The 22,179-nt window shown below is 39.6% G+C and overlaps 2 protein-coding genes across 5 annotated transcripts; both read right to left on the bottom strand.

Annotated features, from left to right (window-relative positions):
* Positions 1-2,050: 2,050 nt before the first annotated feature.
* LOC137233865 (uncharacterized) lies at positions 2,051-6,707 on the bottom strand. Of its 2 annotated transcripts, none has more exons than XM_067757340.1 (2): positions 2,950-6,707; positions 2,051-2,870 (listed from the first exon to the last, which is right to left on the bottom strand). In XM_067757340.1, exon 1 carries the CDS (start codon positions 6,625-6,627, stop codon positions 5,683-5,685), a length of 945 nt encoding a protein of 314 aa, XP_067613441.1. In that variant the 5' UTR covers positions 6,628-6,707; the 3' UTR covers positions 2,051-2,870; positions 2,950-5,682. The 2 variants fall into 2 exon arrangements, with proteins under 2 accessions (XP_067613441.1, XP_067613442.1); XM_067757341.1 differs by having other exon boundaries at positions 2,939-6,707.
* Positions 6,708-8,378: 1,671 nt separating this feature from the next.
* Pop1 (POP1 ribonuclease P/MRP subunit) lies at positions 8,379-17,041 on the bottom strand. Of its 3 annotated transcripts, none has more exons than XM_067756914.1 (4): positions 16,070-17,041; positions 15,188-15,997; positions 14,266-14,789; positions 8,379-8,833 (listed from the first exon to the last, which is right to left on the bottom strand). In XM_067756914.1, the coding sequence occupies exons 1-4, from the start codon at positions 16,953-16,955 to the stop codon at positions 8,492-8,494; spliced, it is 2,562 nt and encodes an 853-aa protein (XP_067613015.1). In that variant the 5' UTR covers positions 16,956-17,041; the 3' UTR covers positions 8,379-8,491. The 3 variants fall into 3 exon arrangements, with proteins under 3 accessions (XP_067613015.1, XP_067613014.1, XP_067613016.1); XM_067756913.1 differs by having other exon boundaries at positions 16,052-17,041; XM_067756915.1 differs by lacking the exon at positions 8,379-8,833 and adding an exon at positions 8,845-9,707 and having other exon boundaries at positions 16,052-17,041.
* Between the last annotated feature and the right edge of the window lie 5,138 nt (positions 17,042-22,179).

The following is a 22,179-nucleotide window of genomic DNA, read 5'->3' on the forward strand; positions in this document are numbered from 1 at the left end:
GTCAGCTAATTTAAAAATAAAAATAAATGTAAGGCGCGATAACCTCCGAAGAGATCTAAGGCCGAGCTTCTCTTCCAATTTGCGTCGTGCTCCTCTTGATTTTTCCCTACAAATAGGCCGGACGGGACCTACATGTTTTATGCCGACTCCGAACGGCATCTGCAAGGCAGATGAGTTTTCACTGAGAGCTTTTCATGGCAGAAATACAATCGGAGCGCTTGCCAGACACTGCCGAGGGGCGACCCCGCTTAGAAAAATTTTCTTCTAATTGAAAAATCTTATTTCTAAAATTTTGATGTTGCTTTGCCCGGGAGTTGAACCCAGGGCATACGGTGTGATAGGCGGAGCACGCTACCATCACAACACGGTGGCCGCCAAAGTTAGCAAACTGAGAAAATTTCAGTTCAGTTCGAAGTGCAGAATAGGTCTGATTGTTTTTTAATTTATTGTAGTCTTTGTTGAAGTGGTTAAGCTGTGCTGTCGAGAAAGTTTGTAAAATTTATTTACTGTCTTATGAAAGTACCGAAAATATTATTTCTTTGAAGTTAAATTTTTACGTAACGCGAGCGTTGTGGACCTTGCTGCTGCCTTGCTGGTGTTCACCATTCTATAAAAAAGAGCAGTAAATCTTCAAACTATTTCAAAAGTATTTAACTTTGCTCAATCCTGTACAAAATTCGTGGTGCAAACAAATGATTATGACAAGATGGTATCGTTCTTAATTGTAAAAATCAGTTTTTTAGTTTAATGACAAAAATCAATATCTAAATTCGTTTTTTACTTTCAATGTTTAAATATAAATATTCGTCCCCTTAAATTTTTACGTAACGCGAGCGTTGTGGACCTTGCTGCTGCCTTGCTGGTGTTCACCATTCTATAAAAAAGAGCAGTAAATCTTCAAACTATTTCAAAAGTATTTAACTTTGCTCAATCCTGTACAAAATTCGTGGTGCAAACAAATGATTATGACAAGATGGTATCGTTCTTAATTGTAAAAATCAGTTTTTTAGTTTAATGACAAAAATCAATATCTAAATTCGTTTTTTACTTTCAATGTTTAAATATAAATATTCGTCCCTGAAGATGCCAAGGAAAGTTGGCGAAATGTTGGGCCGTAAGCTGAAAGAACTCGTTTTATTTGCACTCAACCCATTTAGATCGAACTAGCTTAAAAATACACACAAAATCTACAAATCGATCGGAATCCAATATCAATTGATTAGTTGTTTTTTCTCAATACATCTTTGACCTTTTCGGAAATTTTGACATTTCATTAGCAGATATAACACTTTTTTAAAACCAAGTTAATGAACCACTCAATCGACAACGAAACCAATAATTTATTACGGTAAAAATCTCGATTTTAAAAACGGCAAAAATGAGTGAAGTAGATTGACCGATTTTGCAATAAAGCTGTTAAAACTAAAAAAATATCGTTTGGACTAAATGTAGCCTTTCTTTTCGGTACTTAGGACACTCAGTAGCATCCGTTAAACTTTCTTCTCTTCTTTTCAGCTCACTTAGCTCGAAAACGCTCTATCTGAGAATAGTTTTCAAAAACACCCTATTTCAGCATTTCTTTCAAAAACACTCTATCTCCACAGCTAGGGCGTTTTTAAAACAAATTCTGAAGTAGGGCGTCATTCAAAAGTTTTATGAGACAGGGAGTTTTTGAAGCGGCAATCGAGATATGGTGATATTTCACTCAGCAGTCGATAAGAAAAGAAATGTCGTTTCATACCCAGTGTTGATTGTAGCAGAAAAATGAGAAATGAGCCAAAACTTGTTTAATGGGCTTCGACAAGCCGAATCTGTACTTGGTGACAGAATTTTCAAAATGGTTCCGCCTTTCGAGGTATTTTCACCTGAAAGTGCTACAGACACCTCCATTCGCTTTATTAACTACGCTTTTTCGTTACGAATGCACTTTTTTACAAAGCAACATACAATATTTGAAAGTTACACTTTTTTCCTTGAAAGTAAAGTTTTATTTTTAAACTCAGCTGAGCAGAGCTCACAGAGTATATTAATTTTGTTCGCATAACGGCTCCCTGTAACGGCATAAACTAATCGGGATAGATATAGACTTCTATATATCAAAATGATCTGGGCGAAAAAAGAAATTCATTTAGCCATGTCAGTCCGTCCGTCCGTCCGTAAACACGATAACTTGAGTAAATTTTGAGGTATCTTGATGAAATTTGGTATGTAAGTTCCTGGGCACTCCTCTCAGATCGCTATTTAAAATGGACGAAATCGGACTGTAACCACGCCCACTCCTTCGATATCGAAAATTTCGAAAAACCGAAAAAGTGCGAAAGAAGATAAGAATGTTCTGGCAACACAGTTGCAGGTATATATAAATAATTTATTGTCGTGGCGCTGCCATCTCGTTTCATACATAACATTTTTCCCTCCTCTGCAAGGGCTAAGGTGAGTATCCGACAGGTGCCCTTCTCTGTCTGGTTGATCGCCGTAGAATTTGAGGTATCCTACTTGTTTCGGGTGTTGTATGCGGTGTCGATGTAGGATTTTGCCCTATTGTACTATTGGCCGAAGCAAAGCCTTCAAAATCTTTCGATCCCCACGATTCGTTTTGCGCCGTTTCAGTAACCACCGGTTGCGTTATTGCTTCAGTGCCAGTAAAATTTCTACTTCAGCTGATGCCTCGGTTTCATTAGTGTTGTCTTCGGTTGACAGCCTCGCCTTGTAATAATCAGCTTCCCGAGCTGTTTTATCAGGTCCAACCGGGGCTTTGCGTATTTGGTCCACATGCCGTTTTACACTTTTCCCATTGAAGAGTATTTCATAGTGCAGATCACCTAGACGTGCGTTTATGGCCCTGAGCCACTTACAAATTCGTGGATTTCCTGACAAAAAGTAAACATTTTGATTTGGTTCAAATTCTCTAATAGTTTTTTTGGACTTTACGTATTACTTCTCTTCTACCTTCTTGAAATTTCCTCTGGTCGAATCAGATTCAACCTTGTGCGCAACTGTCGCCCCATAAATAGTAGTGCTGGTGATGACCCTGTGGTTGCATGCGGTGCGTTTTTGTATTGCCTCAAAAATTCATTCAAATTTGTCTTTAATGAACTACTCGTATTACCCATCGCTTTCAATGCTTTCTTGACTGTTTGTGCGCTACGCTCTGCTTGTCCGTTAGTTGCTGGGTGATACGGCGCTGAATATTTGTGATATTTAACACCAACTGCTGTGAGAAAGTTGTTAAATTCTGCAGAAGTGAAATTTGTTCCATTATCAGAAACGACAGTTAGCGGCACACCGTAAGCCGCAAACACTTCGTCCAACAACGCAATTGTCGCCGTTGCTGTTATAGATTTAGTAACTCTCACTTCTAACCACTTACTGTATGCGTCCGAGATTACCAGCAACATCGCTCCCTCGGAAGGTCCCGCATAGTCGATATGAATACGTTCCCATGGTCCTTTGGGGTATTCCCAATGATGATCCTCACTTTTTTACGGTTTGTTTGCTTGTCCTGCACATGCATCACATTGGTTCGCAATATTCTCGATATCATTGTCTATGCCCGGCCAGTATATGAATGAGCGAGCAATCCCTTTCATCTTAACAATTCCTAAATGCCCCGTGTGTAAATTGTCAAGCAGTTTGTTTCGATATTTTGGTGGAATAACAGCACGATGTTCGAAAGTCAAACATCCGGAGGACAACTTATAATTGGCTTCTGGGGATTTGTACCCTGCCCTTTTCAAGCACTGGCCACTTTCCAGTAGTTTAATTATTTTACCCATTCGTTCATCTTTTCTGGACTCTCTTGCTATGTGTTCTGAACTTAGTGGTAATTGGTTGATTTGGCGAATCATGAAGTGGTCGAACTCGTCATATTCGTCTAGATTCGTCATGGCTGTCTGTTGCAACTGCTTAATTTGTGATGATTTCGGTGGCTGAAAGTGGGCGCGTGAAAGATAGTCGGCATTCGCGTTCGCCTTTGAGCTCTTGTACACTACCTCGAAATCAAATCTGCTTAAAAAGTCTGCGTAGTTCGTCATTCTACTTATGCATAGTACTGGAAGCGATTTGTCAGGTTGTAATATTTGTGACAATGTCTTATGATCGGTGATTAGTGTCCAATGGCACGCGTATAAATATTTGAAAAATTTTTGAACCGCCCACACAATTGCCAATGCCTCTTTGTCAATCTGTGGATAGCGTTGTTCTGTAGCATTCAATGTTCGACTTGCGTATGCAATTGGTCGTTCGGTCCCGTTCTCTAAACGATGTGAAAGCACGGCTCCTAGTCCTGTTGGACTCGCGTCTGTTGCCAGTAGTACAGGTAGTGTTGGGTCGTATGGCATCAACACTTGAGGTGAAACCAACGTCTCTTTCATAGGGTGCGTTTGCCTCCTTAGTCCAGTAAAATTTCTCTCTTCAGCATATCCCGCAATGGACGTGCACTTGTGGCCAAATCTGGAATAAATGCGCTATAATACGTGGTTTTTCCTAAAAACAGCTGTAACTCTTTGAAAGTCGTTGGCTTGGGAGCGTTTAGTACCGCTTCAATGTGTTTTTCAGATTTTTGTATGCCCTATTCGTCGATGCGGTGGCCAAGGAACTCCACAGATGGTGTCGCAAAGACACACTTTGACTTGTTCAAATGCAAACCATGTGATTTAATGCGCTTTAGTGTCGTTTCCAAAACTATCAGTAGCTGCTCGAAGTTCTCAGCAAACACCAAGATATCATCAAAAAAAATTAAAACATTTGGGACTCCCTGTAACACAGTCTCCATTTTTCTTTGCCAGATAGCTGGAATATTTGCTGCTCCATATACCGCACGAGTAGGTCGTATTAACCCATGCGCCACTGTATTTAATGTTCAATACATGCGCAAACTCATCGTCAATTGTTAAATGCGTAAATGCATCTGTTATATCTAAGTGACAAAATATTGTAGCGTTTTTCATTTTATTAAACAAATCTTCTGCTTTTGGAATCGGGTGTTCGTCGATGATCATTTTTGGATTGACAGTGGGCTTATAATTACCGGTAATGCGAATACCCCCATTCTTTTTTGCTACTACGTGTGTTGTTGAGGCCCATTCTGAATGCTCCACTCTCTTGTAAAAACCTGACTGAATTTTACGATCTATTTCCTGGGCATACTCCTCTCAGCGCCATCGGTACATCGCGTGCTCGCGCGAAAACTGGTGTTGCTCCATCTTTGAGCTTTACTTTTGCAGGTGGCCCACTCAACTTCCCAGCTGTCGTACTGAATATGTCCTCAAAACGTGTAATGAGATGTTGCAGTCGCGTTTGTTGATTTATTGATAGTTTTGGTGCTGTTGAATTTATAGTATTGATTCGGTTAGACGATGAAAACAGTTCAGTGAAGTTTATTTCTCGTGCGAATTGCGATATCCATTCTCGGCCGCAAAGTGTATCACAATCTCCTTGGACGACATACAAATTAAGTCGTCGTGAAGTTTTTCCCATTGTCGCAGTTACTACGACCCGTCCAATCCAGTTCAACTTGTGTCCCGTATAGCTTGTAAATCGTCGATCTGTCTTTAACAACCTAAAATTTGGTTTAATCGAACGCAACGTTTTGCACATGGTGCACCCGTATCTAATTCCATCTGAATTTGTTTCCCATCTATATATATAGGAACCATTTTTCTATCTACTGCATTGCATGCATTAACACTTTAGTTTTTGCACTGATTCACATTCATCCTCTGAAATCTGATCTAATTTGGCCTTACACACTTTGGCGATGTGGCCCACTCTTCCACATGCAAAGCATTTGGAATTATTAAATTTGCAGTCTTTTCTAAGGTGCTGCCCCCCACATCCGTAACAATTGGACCCTTTCTCTTTTGCCCTCTGCATCGGTTCTTCGCCACTCGGGGTTTTCGAATTACTATTTCTTTTTGTTTTAACTGGTGCGTATCCCAGTTTATACGTTGGCTCGCTTGTTTGTATCACTTCTGTGCACTTTAGGTCTGTTGTGGCATTTTGTGTTAATTCGATTGTATGCGCAATTTCGTATGCTTCAGCAAAATTTTTTGGTTTCTTTGCAATAACTTCATTACAAATAACTCGTGATTCTACGCCATACAACAATTGCTCTAGTAGCATTCTATCTAAGAATTCTCCATACTCACAGTGTACAGCCGCTTCTCTTAACCGAAGTGCGAACTTGCAAATCGACTCTCCCTTTTCTTGTTTGTTTTGCCGGAACTTGATACATTCTGCATACTTATTCCTACAGCCATCAAAATGGCGAATCAAGATATTTTTTATTTCGCTGTAGTTGAGCGAGTCTGGTGTTTTTGGGCTAACAAGAATTGTTAGCGCTGTATTAAGCTCTGCCCCCATGTGTACACGTACGAACTTGTGCTGTTCCGCTTCTGCAACCTTGCTCAACTGTAATGCCCAATCTACACGTGTCAAATAATCCTGTACTGACGATTTATCTTCCGATTTGTATTCCGTAATACTAAACGGTGGCGGTTTGGGTGACACCGAACGATTTACATTTGTATTTGCCGCAGCATTCTGTGCAGCCTCCTCCACAGCTCCTCGGATTGCTCCTGCTAGCGCACCCAACACTGTTTTTAAATCCTCCGGTGTAAGGCTCATTTTTAAATACACTTCTGACACCACTTTTATATATGAGTGTTTATTTAATTAATGAAATAAGTTTATTGTTACATTTTAAAGTTAATGCGTAAAAGTATATCAATTGAAAGATAAAAAAATAATAAAGAAGATAAGAATGTTCTGGCAACACAGTTGCCAGATGTATATATAAATAATTTATTGTCGTGGCGTTGCCATCTCGTTTCATACATAACAGTTTTGCAGGGCGAAATCAAAAGCCCTGGAATCATGACAGGAATACTGTTCGTGGTATTACATATATAAATAAATTAGCGATACCCGACAGATGATGTTCTGGGTCACCCTGGTACACATTTTAGTCGATATCTCGAAAACGCTTTCACATATACAACTAAGGACCGCTCCTTTTGAAAACTCTCTTTAATACCTTTAATTTGATACCCATATCGTACAAACGCATTTTAGAATCACCCCTGGTCAACCGATATCGCGATATCTCGAAAATACTTCCACCTATAGAACTAAGGCCCACTCCGTTTTAAAATACTCATTAACACCTTTCAGTTGATACCCATATCGTACAGACACATTCTAGAGTCACCCCTGGTCCGCCTTTATGACTGTATCTCGAAAAGGCGTCCACCTATAGAACTAAGGCCCACTCCCTTTTAAAATACTCATTAACACCTTTCAGTTGATACCCATATCTAAATCTAAATCTAAATCTAAACACCTTTCAGTTGATACCCATATCGAACAAACAAATTCTAGAGTCACCCCAGGTTCATTTTCCTACATGGTTATTTTCCCTTATTTTGTCTCCAATGCCCTCAGCTGAGTATGTAATGTTCGGTTACACCCGAACTTAGCCTTCCTTACTTGTTTGGAATGCTCTTTTTGCTATTTGAGATAATTTTCTTTAAACTGTATTCGATTTGCAATATTTTCTCCATACACAATTTGTTTACGAATTTGAAGTCTACTTTAGGCACGTCAGTCACATAATAACTGCATGTTGGCGGTTCAACAAACCATCCATGTTCGAAGTAAAATTATAATAATAATAAACAACTTAAACCCAAATATAAGAAAGTTTTCTATACACATTGCTTTTGTTCGTACCGATTCAATTATATAGCGTTAAAAAACCTAAGTATCAATATACTAAAAAACAAATCGGGGAAAATTAAAAAGCGTTTGTGAGCGAAATGCGTGTGCTTTCAATGGTATATATAAATTATCAATGAAAATGTTGTTGTTGTTGTTGTTTACGCCAGCGGGTTAGGGGGTCAGAATATACCCGCGGTAGGTATGCCTGTCGCAAGAGGCGACTAAAATACCAGATTCAAGGGGCTGTGTAGCGCAACCCTTCAGGTTGCCAGCGCAATATATAGCTTCTCCAAACCCAATTGTCAACCTCACCTATCCGCGGCGAATCCTGTTTCACTAACAGACGAGGCTTTGGCGACCCCAAGCTCCTCATGGAACTTGGTGGTGGGGAGGGAGGGGATGACCTGAATGTTTAATGTGGCCACATAAATCGTTCCCGATATGGTCGGCTAGCATCTTAATGGTGCTGTGGTACCGGAGCGTAGATCTGTATCCGGCAAAGAACCATCACATCGATAACACTCCCCAAAGCCTTCGGGGAGCAACCTTATCGCTACAACAACAACAACAATGAAAATCGTGCTCTTCTTCGAACGCTGTCTTTTCTAATTGCCTGAGTATAGCTGCTCCTTTTCCTAAGTACTCAAGAACCTTAGAAACGTAGTTAAAGCAGCTTTTATTATAAACAGATATAATTTCTTAGACATATAAAATTTTGCAAATGAACTCTTTAATTTTGATTAAAAATCATTTTTACATACTTTTGATTAGGTTATACATCCAAATTCAATTTGAAGCAGGTAAATCGATAATGACGACTTTTGGGACTGCGCATCAGACACATTGGTTGACGCACATTCATTTGACGACATAATGTGAGTAGTTCTTTCAGTCCAGTGGGTGTTACATAACCAACCGCACACACTGTTGCCTCGGTATAACTAAAGTGAGCGTTTGGTGCGTAACCGAAGACTTCACGCTGGCATTGCTTACGCACGCTATATAATGTCGAATGATCTTCTGGCAACCAGAGTTTACACATCTGTTCAAAATGTACAGCAACAATTCCTGCTGTGTTTGCAGGCTTTATATAAACACGCATATTACTTGTCTCCTATAAAGAGATAATGAATAAGTACCAGAGTTGTTAAGGAATGCATTCCATTTGGAATAAGTATTCTTTTGATTGCAGCCCCAGAGGATTCCTATACTTTTTCATTGGACTGCAGTACTGAAATAAATGCATTCGGCAATCCTTGCCATTCCTTTGTATGATTTAAGCTACACTTATGTTTGTCGTTGTAGCAGCAGTGCTTCGCCCCATCCAATAGGTGACCACTCACAAATTGTCATCAATATTGTCAAACGGAAGACCCCGAAAACTTGAAGTTTCAACAGAGGTGAAAGGGGTCTTAGAGGCTTTGGTTTCACATTGCAATTGAACCGATGGTTGCTGTCATATATACAGCAGGATATACAGTATTCAGATCGAAGTTGGTCTAGAGTGGCGCGCGTCTCCATGGGGAGGTTGATTTCCTCTGCTGCAAGTTCAGAGTATTTTACTTTAACCCATTTGCGCTCTCTGTATTATATAAACGACACCAATACAAGCCATGCCTAAAATTCTGCTACGACTTTTATAACAAAACTATTTAGATGTGCAACCTTGTAATATTATCTTCATTTTGCCTAAGATTACAGATAAATTGGTAAAACATCTGGCTCCAGATTTTGACATTTGCACATGCAGTTTTCACATCGGAGTTAGTCAGAAGGAAAATTAGCGATTTTTCATTAAAATATTGGAATTAACATTTAAATATTCATAATTTTAAAGTGCAAAAAGACAAAGCTATACTTATTTAGTGCGGTGAGTGTAAATGTTTGTGTATTTTCAGGATTTAGCAAATCATTTTGTCAACTGTCGCTTTTTTAGTACAATGGGCACATGTGATATGTATATGATGAACGTTTTGCTTTTTTAGGATCTGGAAGAAAATGTCGAAATTCAGAAATGGAAACAGTTATTTGGGTCTTGAAGAAGCTGTAAACGCTATTATGGAGGAAGAAGGTGACCATGAATATGACATCATTATATTGCCGCCAGATCCTCATGAACTAACCGACGAAGAAAGTGATGAAGAGGATTTGCAAACGTCAACTTTACCAACAGACATTCCTGGGACTATTGAGGTCATGCACCGTAATGCGAATTTTGATGACGATTCTGAATGGGACGATAGTGATGACGAACACTTGTGTAGCAAAAGAAGACGTTTAAATCCGTGACTCACGGCCAAAATGGAAAAAATGCACGCTGTCTTACTCCTCCCAGTTTATGAATAATGATTGCTCATCGCGAAAAGTCGAAGTTATTGAACAGCTACGTAACCTTTCGCCGGTAGAGATTTTTGAAAAAATATTTGATGAGGAGGTACTCCATTTGATCAAGCAGAACACTAACCTGTATGCTGCCCAAAATAATAGGCATGACTTCGTACTGGACGATGATGACCTACGGAGATTCTTGGGTATCCTAATACTATTTGGCTATCATAGACTACCACGTGAGCGCCAATATTGGAGTTATGACGAAGATCTTGAAGTTTCTATTGTGTCGAACTGTATGTCACGAAAACGATTTCTAGAAATCAAGAGAAACTTTCACTTAGTTGATAATAGCCTCTCATCTACTTTCAATGATAAGATGTTCAAAATTAGACCCTTGTGTGACCTATTGACTCAAAAGTTTTGCCAGAAGGGGATATTTCATGAGAACATTTCGATCGACGAATCAATGATAAAATATTATGGCCACCATCCCTCTAAGCAATTCATTCGAGGTAAGCCAATTAGATTCGGTTACAAAAACTGGGTTGTTACTAAAAATGCCTTCGATACCTGAGGAACATACAATTTATTTTGACAATTTTTTTACTAATTGTGATTTACTGCGAGACTTGAAAGAAACTGGATATAAAGCAACTGGAACAATGCGTGAAAATCGCACCAAAAATTGTCCTTTGCGATCGGTGAAAGATATGAAAAGTCACCTAGAGCTGAGTTTGACTACAGATTCGATACTATGAACGAAATATTGGTCGTAAGGTGGACACAATAGGAACCAATTTTGATGCAATTGAACCCTATATATAATAATAATAATTTATTTATTTACGGTCTTTAAGACCTAGTTCAAGGTAAAAAAAAAAAAAATATATATATATATATAAATAAATTGTATGGGTAAGGTAAAACGCTGGTGTTCACAGAATAAGAAAAAAGTAGATGTGAGTATTCCATACTTGATTCAAAAATACAACAAAGGAATGGGCGTTGTTGGTGAAATAGACGGATCTATTTCTCTGTACCGCGTTAGTATTTGCTTGATATGAGCATATCTAACGCTTTGCGTCTACATACTTTATCTAGCGAAAATAGGTTCGACCAATTGGCTTTCAGAAGGCACATTGCTCGGAGCTACCTTAAGAACCGTAACGTCAACAAAGCTCGTCCATTCGGCTCTATCGTAGCAGGTCCAAACAGGAACAACGGACATAACCCTGGAAAGCTTCCCAAACAGCTACGATGTGTTTTGTGTCATACGCGATTAAAGAGGCAATGTACAGGATGCCAAAAAACAATGGGCATTGACAAAGAATGTTTTAAAATATATCACTTATAAGTGCCCGCTGTACTAAATAAAGTACACCCTCAAAAATCAACTTTTATCACTTTTTCGTAAATTTTTAATACTAAACTTAATTAAAGTGATTTTAAGATGACAAAACTGCAAATAAATATAAAAAAATGCTAACGGTCTTTGTTTGGGCGCAAATGGGTTAAGGGCGGGGTGTGCCGACAATCCCAGGAGGGACGACTCCTTTTTGTCGATATCACATAGGGACTCTTAATGCCTTTCTTCTACATACGGCTGAGTTCTTAGGTGCCGGTTTTTCTTAATAATGCTGGTGGATATGACTTCTTAAGTTCCTGGGAGGCGCCTAATCACTCAGATGTCTGTTAAGATGCCCAGGCTTTTGAGTATTCAACAGGAACTGTTTGTTCACCCTTTTATTTCTCTCCTTTATGGAGAGTACTCTCGCCGCACTGTGTAGATATTGTTCTGGGGACATAAAAAGACAGCCCGTAGCAGTTCTGAGAGGGGTATTCTGATAGGCCTGTGGTTTCTTCCAATATCCTTTACGCTCGGCAACCATATTGGGCACGCGTAGCATGCAAGTGACCGGCCAAATCTTTTTAAATTGTATGAGCGTTTCTTTATCTTTACCTCAAGGTCTGCCGACAAGAGACTTGCGAATTTTGTTACGGCTCTGGATTTTAGTTACAATTGCGGATACATGCTCTCCATAAAGTAGAGCTTCGATAAATAGAAGTTAAATAAAAGCGGAGATAGGACACCACCCTTTGGCACCGTTTGTTAAATTGTTCTGGGTTTTGATGTGACTCTCCTGATGGCACTGATGCCTGGCGTCCTGACAGTTAACTTGAAGTCCAACTTTTGACACTAGGAGGAAGGGTGGACCCTTCCAGGTCTTACAGTAATGTGCCCTGATTTACTGTATCAAAAGTTGATGATAGGTCTAGAGCTACGAGTACTATTCGGTGGTGGGGTTCTTGATTTAACCGCAATTTATCTGCGTGTTGATGGGGTTTAGTGTGGTGGTGGTGCTACTTAGGTTTCGAAAGCCATGTTGATGATTGGAAAATCGCAGGTTCGCGGTGAAGTAAGGGAAGAGGAAAGCATAGAGTGTCTTGGCTACTGGCGATAGGAAAGATATCGGACCATATCATTATCCTACGTTACCTGGTTTACCAGGCTTTAGTAGCGGTACCACCCTCACCATTTTCCATTTTTCGGGGATGACGATGGTGGACAAAGATAGGTTGAAGACATGCGCTAGATATTTGAATCCCTCATTGCCAAAGTTTTTAGGCATCGGCGTAGCTATACCGTGTGGGCCTAGTGCGTTAGATGGTTTAGCAAGTTTGTAGTTTTTTCAACCTCTGTGGAAGTGATAGTAATAGAAGGCGCTCATTGCAGTTGAACTGCAGTATCCTGAAGTGGAACGGGTAAGATGTCGTCGCACAAGACAGGTGAATGGGTTGTGGAAGGCTAGGTCGCAAGTGCTATTGGGGGCCTGGGACTGGACTTCCCTAGGTAAGCAGCGGGTACTCGGTGTTATTGCGTGTGCGATCTGACAGCACGGCGCGATAAAACTCGTCGGGGGATTACCGTCACTGCGCCCACACCATCTAGGAAAGTGGCACCGTTCAAGGCTGGAACTGCATTGGGCAGGCGTCACAAGCAAAAATATTCTGTAACAGGGCACACGGTTATAGGAAGTAAGAGTCTGTTTCCCTGGCCTACTCGTGTGCTAGTGGCGGAAGGAGGGGGCAGGTGATCGGCATTGCTACTTACCAAGCTACGGAGATTGTAGTTGTGCATTGGATCGACCGTGTGAGGTCGTAGGGCGCGAGCAGCAGCGGGTACTTTTTGTCGCTTGTTGAGCAGCGGAGAGAAGTCCCGCTGCAGGGATCTGCTGGGAAGATGACAATTTGTGGGAGGGCGCAACATACTAAATGGGGTTTAATTCGCACTGAAAAACTGGGCCTTATAATTCAATAGTTGGTATTTTGGTTGCAAAGGTCGAATCATGGTCATCCTTCTATTATATAAAAAAGTGTTTTTCTTCCGGAAATATTTGATTTCAGTGGTATGATCTTTCTGTAGTATGTACTGTTTTTTTTTTTAAGTAAGAGTAAGAGTAAAAGTAAGAATAAGTGTAAGAGTAAGACTAAGACCAAGAATAATAGGCTAAGGGTAAGTGGAAGGGTAAGAGGAAGAGTAAAGGTAAGAGCAAGGAAAAGAATAAGATAGTGATAGTAACAGTAAGAACAAGAGTGAAAGAAAAATAAATGAGAAATAGGAACTATAGAGGGAAAAGGCTGAGTTAGCGCGGCAGTAAGGGCGAAGAGTAAAGGTGTGAATAAGAGTATGAGTAAAACTAGGAGTAAGAGTAAAGTTAACAGTGAGAATAAGAGTAAGAGTAAGAGCGAGAGTATGAGTAAGGGTAAGATTAAGAGTGAGAACAATAATAAAAGTAATACTCTGAGTAAGAGTAAGTGTAAAGGGTGAGGAAGGTGAAGAGGTCGAAAAAGGGGGGCGGGGTTGGCAAGCGTAGCGAGCAGGGGGCAAAAACCCCTAGTTTTATATAAAAATATATGATTATTATAACAATATTCATTTGCGGAATGCTTATTCCACACATCCATAGGAATGCTTTCAAACTTTATTAGCCCACGTGAGGAATTCATAAAGGAATAATTAGTCAGGACAAACAAAAAGAAATAATGACTAAAAAAAGTATGTATTATACTAAAAAGAAGAATATAGACTGCAATCCAAAAGCGTTATTCCATGAATGGAAATGCATGGAATGCATTCCGCGGTGATTGCATTGCTTTACAACTCTGATAAGTACATACATAATCAAATATAATATAAATATTCCGATTTTATACCTGCTGTTTACGTTTTTCACGCACACGTCGTGCACGTAAGCGCTTTAACAGCTTTTTATGTGCCTTTCTTATAGCTTTACGTTTTCCCTCTGACAAATCTGGTAGCAGTGGTTCTGTAAACACTGGCTCCTGATTTCCTTTTTTTATGTGTTTAAGATTACGTTTAAAATCGTTGCGTGTTGGTAAACATATTAACGCAAAATCATCTAAACTGCCACGTGATTTCATACGTAAATGCAACTGTAAGAGGCAATTCTCTGGTATTTCATTTGGGAATATTTTACTTTTTCCCTGTATATATAGCAAAATTTGTTGCAGCAAAGTACGATCACGTAGTACGTGAAAAGTGCTGTGTTTTTCAGCAATCTGCTTAGGATATACTGCCCAATCTCGTATTAACGCAGGAAAAGGTGCCCTAAAAGGGCTCACTATAGCCAGCTTTTTATAGCTGTGTCGTTTATTTGGTGGCTTGCGAAAATATTTTGAACGCAGCTCTTGATGGCGCATATCAGCAAGCACGCGACCTATAAAAAGTATTTGAAATAAGTAAATTCAAAAAAATGTCTGCAAGAAATTTAATTTAAAAATCAAAAATTCATGCAGGCGAAAACTTAGTACATTATAGTTTCAACTACCATGTATATAACTTGCTTTCAATACCAGGTCTAGGATTCAAAAAACAATTTTTTCTTAATTGATTGATCAACCTTCCTACTATTGAATATAATAGCACACAAACGCCAGCATGCAATTTCTTGGATAGTTCGGAACTAAATATAACCATTAGTTGAATGTGGCATGCTTAGAAACAATTCTTGCTTGGATGTTACATGATAACAACTTCTCCCAAAATAATGAGGATTGTGGAAGATATGTATGTACATGTTCAGCGTCTTAAAAATTATATTCTTTCAATTCTTACCAGCAACCGTATCAGGTAAATGCTCCTCAGTACCTAATTCGCGAGCAACGCTCTCGAACTCACGCAGTCCACCTGGCTTGGCACCCCACATTATTAGTGAAAGCCAAATAGGCATACCATAACCAGCGGGCGCTATTATATCCCAACCACAACCGTATCCTAAACGTTTATATTGTGAGCGTTGTGAACCAGGTCGTTGTATAAGCATTACTGGCACTGCCTGCATTTCTTCTTCGAATTGACAACGCACGCCCGGTACTGCGGCATGCTTAGCACGGAGCTGACTATAGTCACTAGGTTTTATCATACTTTTACATAAACCATTGCGAATATCATCATTCCATAATGGACTATGAGCTAAATTTTCTGGTATTGTTAGTATGAAATCTAAGTTGGTTTGGCTTGTTGTTAACTCAGGTACGGCTTTAGTACGCTTCATAGGTCGTTGCAAACGTGGATCTTCAATGTTTAGTGACAATATCATGTTTGAAAGTAATTCACCAGGCGAACGCAATTCAATACAATTTTGCCAGAATTCAATTTGATTTTCATGAGCACTCTGGAAATCGGAATTTTCTTCAAGCAACGTATGCAACCAAGTATTTCGAGTGTGTTCTTTTAACGATTTTGGTTTGAACGCCTTATTGAGTACACTTTGTGACAGGTGTCCAGTGAGACGAAACCGGTTCATAGCATCTTTTAAGTCACTGAGTTCAATATTTGTGGTGGCGTTTCTATATCGCATAATACGTTGAAATCCTAAATTTTTAGTCATAAACTGTAGGCATCTTTGCTCCTTAGGTTTTGATGCTAAAAATTAAAGAGAAATATTATATGTTAAGGGTGAATATTATCAATATTTACTGCATTCATTTACACTACATTTCTCTTTTGCTTTCTTATTGTTCTCAGCAAATTTTTCGTCACATCCTAAAGGTACTTTAATGCTGTTCTGGCATTTAAGCTGAAACACTGTTAGGAGTTCTAATAACACAGCCGAATAAGCGCTCGGATGTATCCAAATCCATAAGGTACGTTTTATGTCTTCACTATTTGCGTGCTCCAAAAAATTTGGTTGCCACATAAAGCTAACACGCCCTAATGCATAGTTTGGATATTGACCATCTCTAAATAAGTCTATGCTGCCTTCTCTACGTCCACTTATATATGTTTCAGCAGTGATACTAAGTCCACATTTCGTGTTACTTAATCTGGCGAAACCTTCTCGCAGAACAGAAATTTTGCCCCTCATTTCAATGCATACAAAAAACGACATATCCTGAAGTAGGCAATGATCCGCAGATGCCCGATAACATGCTCTGTACGTTTTATCACAACTAGATTGCGGTAATCTATAGCCCCAGCGGTCTACCATATGAAAACGTTTTGCATGCCATATGTGTGTTTCAAGCCAAATTTTCTTCCTTTGTCTTCTTAAATAATCACGCAAAAGATTTCCCGGCCTTCGCCGATGTTTCCGTGAAGGACGTTTGGTCTGCTGTGGCTTACCAGCTTTGGCCATTTGAGACCGGTGCGCTGCACGATATTTACGAGGTAGACGCTTTGGGTGATGAGACATAGCTCGTCGACGCATGTGCTTAGGCAGTGTTTGGAAAACCAGTTTACGACTCACTGGATTGCGTACTTCTTCAATAAGCTGCCGCATCTCGTGTACAACGGTGGCTGCATAGCGAAACGTCGAAACATGAGTCGGCAACGTCACAGGCCCACCCAACGTAGAATCGTATTCCAGCTTGTTTGTCGACATTTTAATTATTATTTATGAAGTATTAAATGAGCTAAAACGCCAATTAACAACAAATAGCATTGAATGTTTTGAACTACACGTGCGTGATAACGAACTTGAACATAAATGTAAACAATGAAGCTAAGCGCAGGGTGCCTCATTCGCAAAACTGTTTTAGAATTTTTTATGCTAATTAAGCCACATGCCGGATTATTTGAACGCTTTGTTGTGTTGCCTAGCCTGATAGATGTTTATATAAACGACATCGTCATAAGATACCAATAAAATGCCTCTTTCTTCACTTTGAAGCGGCCAAAGTGTTTATGCCCTATGCCGGGTTAATATACCGCCGCACACATATCTTGCTACACAAAGTTGAAATATTGAAACTTATGAGGGTGCAAAGCGTTAAAGCCAAGTAACGCGGTAAGAGATCTATTTCACTACCCACGGCAGGCGGTTTTATATACCGGAGCGACTCGGATCTTAATTTACGACCAAAGGCTTTCTTTTCAGTATAACCCTATTAAATTTGTTAAGTCTGGACTGCTCCATACCCTCCTGGGGCCCTATTCAGTAACTGTGAGTTTTAAAATGTCCTTTTTTCTACATATAATTTGTATGAAAGAAAAATGTACATTTCAAAACTCATAGTTACTGAATAGGGCCCCTGCTCCGGTTAGGTATTGAACTCATCCCCGGTACAGGGCAGTGGTTTTGTTGCATTGGAAGGAAAAGGATTTATTTAAGACGGCCATACTCCTGTCAGTGTGTCACGTGCAGAGGATGGTTGCATCGTTCAGGACTTTTTGGGCTAGAAAGATGGCGAGCGCAGTAATGCTGGCGGCCTCACTTCTATCACCCATCACACCGTGCAGTACAATCTATTTCACTACAATATCACCTCCAGATACAAATCTTTGGGAAGTTAAGTCACAAATGTTTGGTCAGGCGGTATCACCCTTGAAGTTATACACATTTCATTATAAAAATTTCTTCTGTCAACTGGTGTCCACAAGGCTATCGCTCTGATATGAGTGCGCCGTCTCATTCTTGGCGATTTTAAGACGAAACACTGGCTTTGGCATTTCAGCCTGGCTGTAGGCAAAAGGGGCAGGAAATTAGCGCAGCAAATAAACATAAAATACGTCTATCTATAGGGTAAATGGAGATGCCCGTACTCTAATGGCAGGAAACTGTCATAGCCAGACAATTCCATCGTAAACACAGAGCTCATAAACTGCGTTGAATGGTAGTCGATGCATATCTACTCAAGCACCTGGTCATATTCTCAATACAGCTATCAGCAAATTTCGTAAGTTCTGAACGGGGGACATTTATCAATTTCAAAATAGTCAATGGTGAATATTTAAAGAGCACGCGTTCGCAAAGTCAACATTTCGGTTTGCTTCATCCCGGCCAGTAGAATACCTGAAATAGTGAGGCCAAGTATTATTAAATAGTACAGGGAAATGGTGAACAGACAGTTTGTGCTCAATCGTCACAAATCTGGACACCCTAGCAAACAACTGCTTGATGTACCCCCGCCTCCAAGAGGGTTAAGGGAACATCTCCACAAGCACTATGATGATATCCGGCACCTGCCAACACAGCCATTTGATTGAGAAGGAGGCCCTAGGCAAAATCCAAACAGAATCGGTAAACGTCTTTGCTAAGATGCGCCAGCTGAACTCCGTTAGTAATATACACTATCCTACCAATGCAGAAGAAAGCACGCTATTAAGGAAGACAAGAATCCCCCTGGTCCAACTTCGTTCTGGAAACTGTAACAGGTTAAACTCTTACTTGTCCAAAATCACCTCTGACATACGTTATGTATGTTCTACAAGCGATATGTCCCCACATGACACCAACCATTTTTGTAATGTGGAATCTACGCTATTAACATCGGATTCCCTATGGTCCACCCTTGGTGAAACTGCTAGTTTCTTGGGCTGATTGATCGTAAGCTGATTGAACCGTATGTAAACGATCATCCCGGTGAATGGTCTCCTTAAGTGGACTTCTGCACATGGCTCACTCTCTAGAAAAAAAATGGACAATTGAGAAGTAAAGCCAACTCTGGTAAACGAAAACGATGTATCTATAACTCGCTTATCGTAACCATTCTGTTATATGAGAAAAGTTTTTCGAAAGATTTGCGGACCCTTACTCGTTTCCGACGGTGAGTACCGAACAATATTTAATGATGAACTGTACGAGCATTATGCAGACATAAACATAGTCCAACAAATTAAAGCACAATGGCTACGTTGGCTAGGAGGTGTTATGAGAATGAAAGATGATCCTTAAGCCTTGTCCCTAAAGAGATATGAGCAACTTTGTGAGTCTAACGTAGAAGGATAATCTTAGAAATTTATTTCTCAACATAGCTAGTTAAATTCAGTTAATAGTCTGATAATAAGTTCATTCTGAACATACTTTGGTTTGCAAAGGTCAACTGCAAAGAAATCATTATGACACAGACATCGTGCTGGAACATTCAGTTTTAAGTAATGTAATAAATATGGAAATGAAAAGTAAAGTCCTCTCTCAGCAAACGAAAATCATACTCTACAAGTCACTTATCGTACCCGTCCTGTTATATGGGGCAGAAGCATGGACCAGACAGCAGATGAAGCGGCTCTGGGAGTGTTCCAGAGAAAAGTTCTGCGAAAGATTTATGGACCTCTACGCGTTGGCGATGGCGAGTACCGAAGAAGATTTAACGATGAGCTGTACGAGCTTTACGCAGACATCAACATAGTCCAGCGAATTAAAACGTAGAGGCTGCGCTGGATAGGCCATGTTATGCGAATGAAAGATGAAGCTTCGGCCAAGAAAGTGTTTCTATCGGAACCCGTCTATGGAAGCAAAGGTAGAGGGCGGCCCCCACTCCCTTGGAAGGACCAGGTGGAAAACGATTTAAACTCTCTTGGTGTGACCAATTGGTTGGCAGAGAGACTGGCGCGCCTTGTTGGACGGCCATAACCGTTTAAACGGCTAAGCACCAATTAAGTAAGTAAGTAAGTAATAAATATGGACACGATAGCTCCATTTAAGACATCATGAAGAACTACTAAACAGAAAATCAATCTTTGGCTGACAAGGGTATGCAAACTAATCAATTTGCTACGAGAAACATAAGATAGAATAAGTAAATCGAAGTGAGTACCGGACGGGGTGAATTTTGAAATTTGAGTCAAATACAACACCAAGAGCTTTGATTTTATGTCTGGATCTAAGGACAGTATCAGAAATATAATACGGAGACTGAAGTGGTGACCTAATTTTACAGTAGGTAATCGAGCGACATAGATATTAGTTTTTCTAATGTATTATATTCATTTTATTATTATACTCAGTTGAGCAGAGCTCACAGAGTATATTAACTTTGATTGCATAACGGTTGGTTGTACAGGTATAAAGGAATCGAGATAGATATAGACTTCCATATATCAAAATCATCAGTATCGAAAAAAAATTTCGAAAATTTCGAAAAATCGAAAAAGTGCGATAATTCATTACCAAATACGCATTAAGCGATGAAACTTGGTAGGTAAGTTGAGCTTATAACGCAGAATAGAAAACTAGTAAAATTTTGGACAATGGGCGTGGCACCGCCCACATTTAAATGAAGGTAATTTAGAAGTTTTGCAAGCTGTAACTTGGCAGTCGTTGAAGATATCATGATGAAATTTGGCAGGAACGTTACTCTTATTACTTTATGTCTGCTTAATAAAAATTAGCAAAATCGGAGAACGACCACGCCCACTTTAAAAAAATTTTTTTTTTTTTAAAATTCAAATTTTAAAAGAAAGGTTAATATCTTTACAGCATATAAGTAAATTATGTCAACATTCAACTCCAGTAATGATATGGTGCAAAAAAATACAAAAATAAAAGAAAATTTCAAAATGGGCGTGGCTCCGCCCTTTTTCATTTAATTTGTCTAGGATGCTTTTAATGCCATAAGTCGAACAAAAATTAACCAATCCTTGTGAAATTTGGTAGAGGCTTAGCTCCTAGGACGATAACTGTTTTTTGTGAAAAAGGGCGAAATCGGTTGAAGCCACGCACAGTTTTTATACACAGTCGACCGTCTGTCCTTCCGCTCGGCCGTTAACACGATAACTTGAGCAAAAAATCGATATATCTTTACTAAAATCAGTTCACGTACTTATCTGAACTCACTTTGTATTGGTGTAAAGAATGGCCGAAATCCGACTATGATCACGCCCACTTTTTCGATATCGAAAATTACGAAAAATGAAAAAAATGCCATAATTATATACCAAATACGAAAAAAGGAATGAAACGTGGTAATTGTATTGGTCTATTGACGCAAAATATAACTTTAGAAAAAAACTTGGTAAAATGGGTGTGACACCTACCATATTAAGTAGAAGAAAATGAAAAAGTTTTGCAGGGCGAAATCAAAAGCCCTTGGAATCTTGGAAGGAATACTGTACGTGGTATTACATATATAAATAAATTAGCGGTACCCGACAGATGATGTTCTGGATCACCCTGGTTCACATTTTGGTAGATATCTCGAAAACGCCTTCACATATACAACTAAGGGCCACTCCGTTTTAAAACCCTCATTAATACCTTTAATTTGATATCCATATCGTACAAACACATTCTAGAGTCACCCCTGGCCCACGTTTATGGCGATATCTCGAAAAGGCGTCCACATATAGAACTAAGGCCCACTCCTCTTTAAAATACTCATTAACACCTTTCATTTGATACCCATATCGTACAAACAAATGCTAGAGTCACCCCTGGTCCACCTTTATGTCGATATCTCGAAAAGGCATCCACCTATAGAACTAAGGCCCACACCTTTTTAAAATACTTATTAACACCTTTCATTTGATACCCATATCGTACAAACAAATGCTAGAGTCACCCCTGGTCCACCTTTATGTCGATATCTCGAAAAAGCATCCACCTATAGAACTAAGGCCCACGCCCTTTTATAATACTCATTAACACCTTTCATTTGATACCCATATCGTACACAAAAATTCTAGAGTCACCCCTGGCCCACCTTTATGGCGATATCTCGAAAGGGCATCCACCAATAGAACAAAGGCCCACTCCCTTTTAAAACACTTATTACACTTTTCGTTTGACACCCATATAGTACAAACAAATTCTAGAGTCACCCCTGGTCCACGTTTATGGCGATATCTCGAAAAGGCGTCCACATATAGAACTAAGTCCCACGCCCTCT

This window comes from Eurosta solidaginis, chromosome 5 (genome assembly GCF_040869045.1).
Source record: "Eurosta solidaginis isolate ZX-2024a chromosome 5, ASM4086904v1, whole genome shotgun sequence".
NCBI lineage: Eukaryota > Metazoa > Arthropoda > Insecta > Diptera > Tephritidae > Eurosta > Eurosta solidaginis.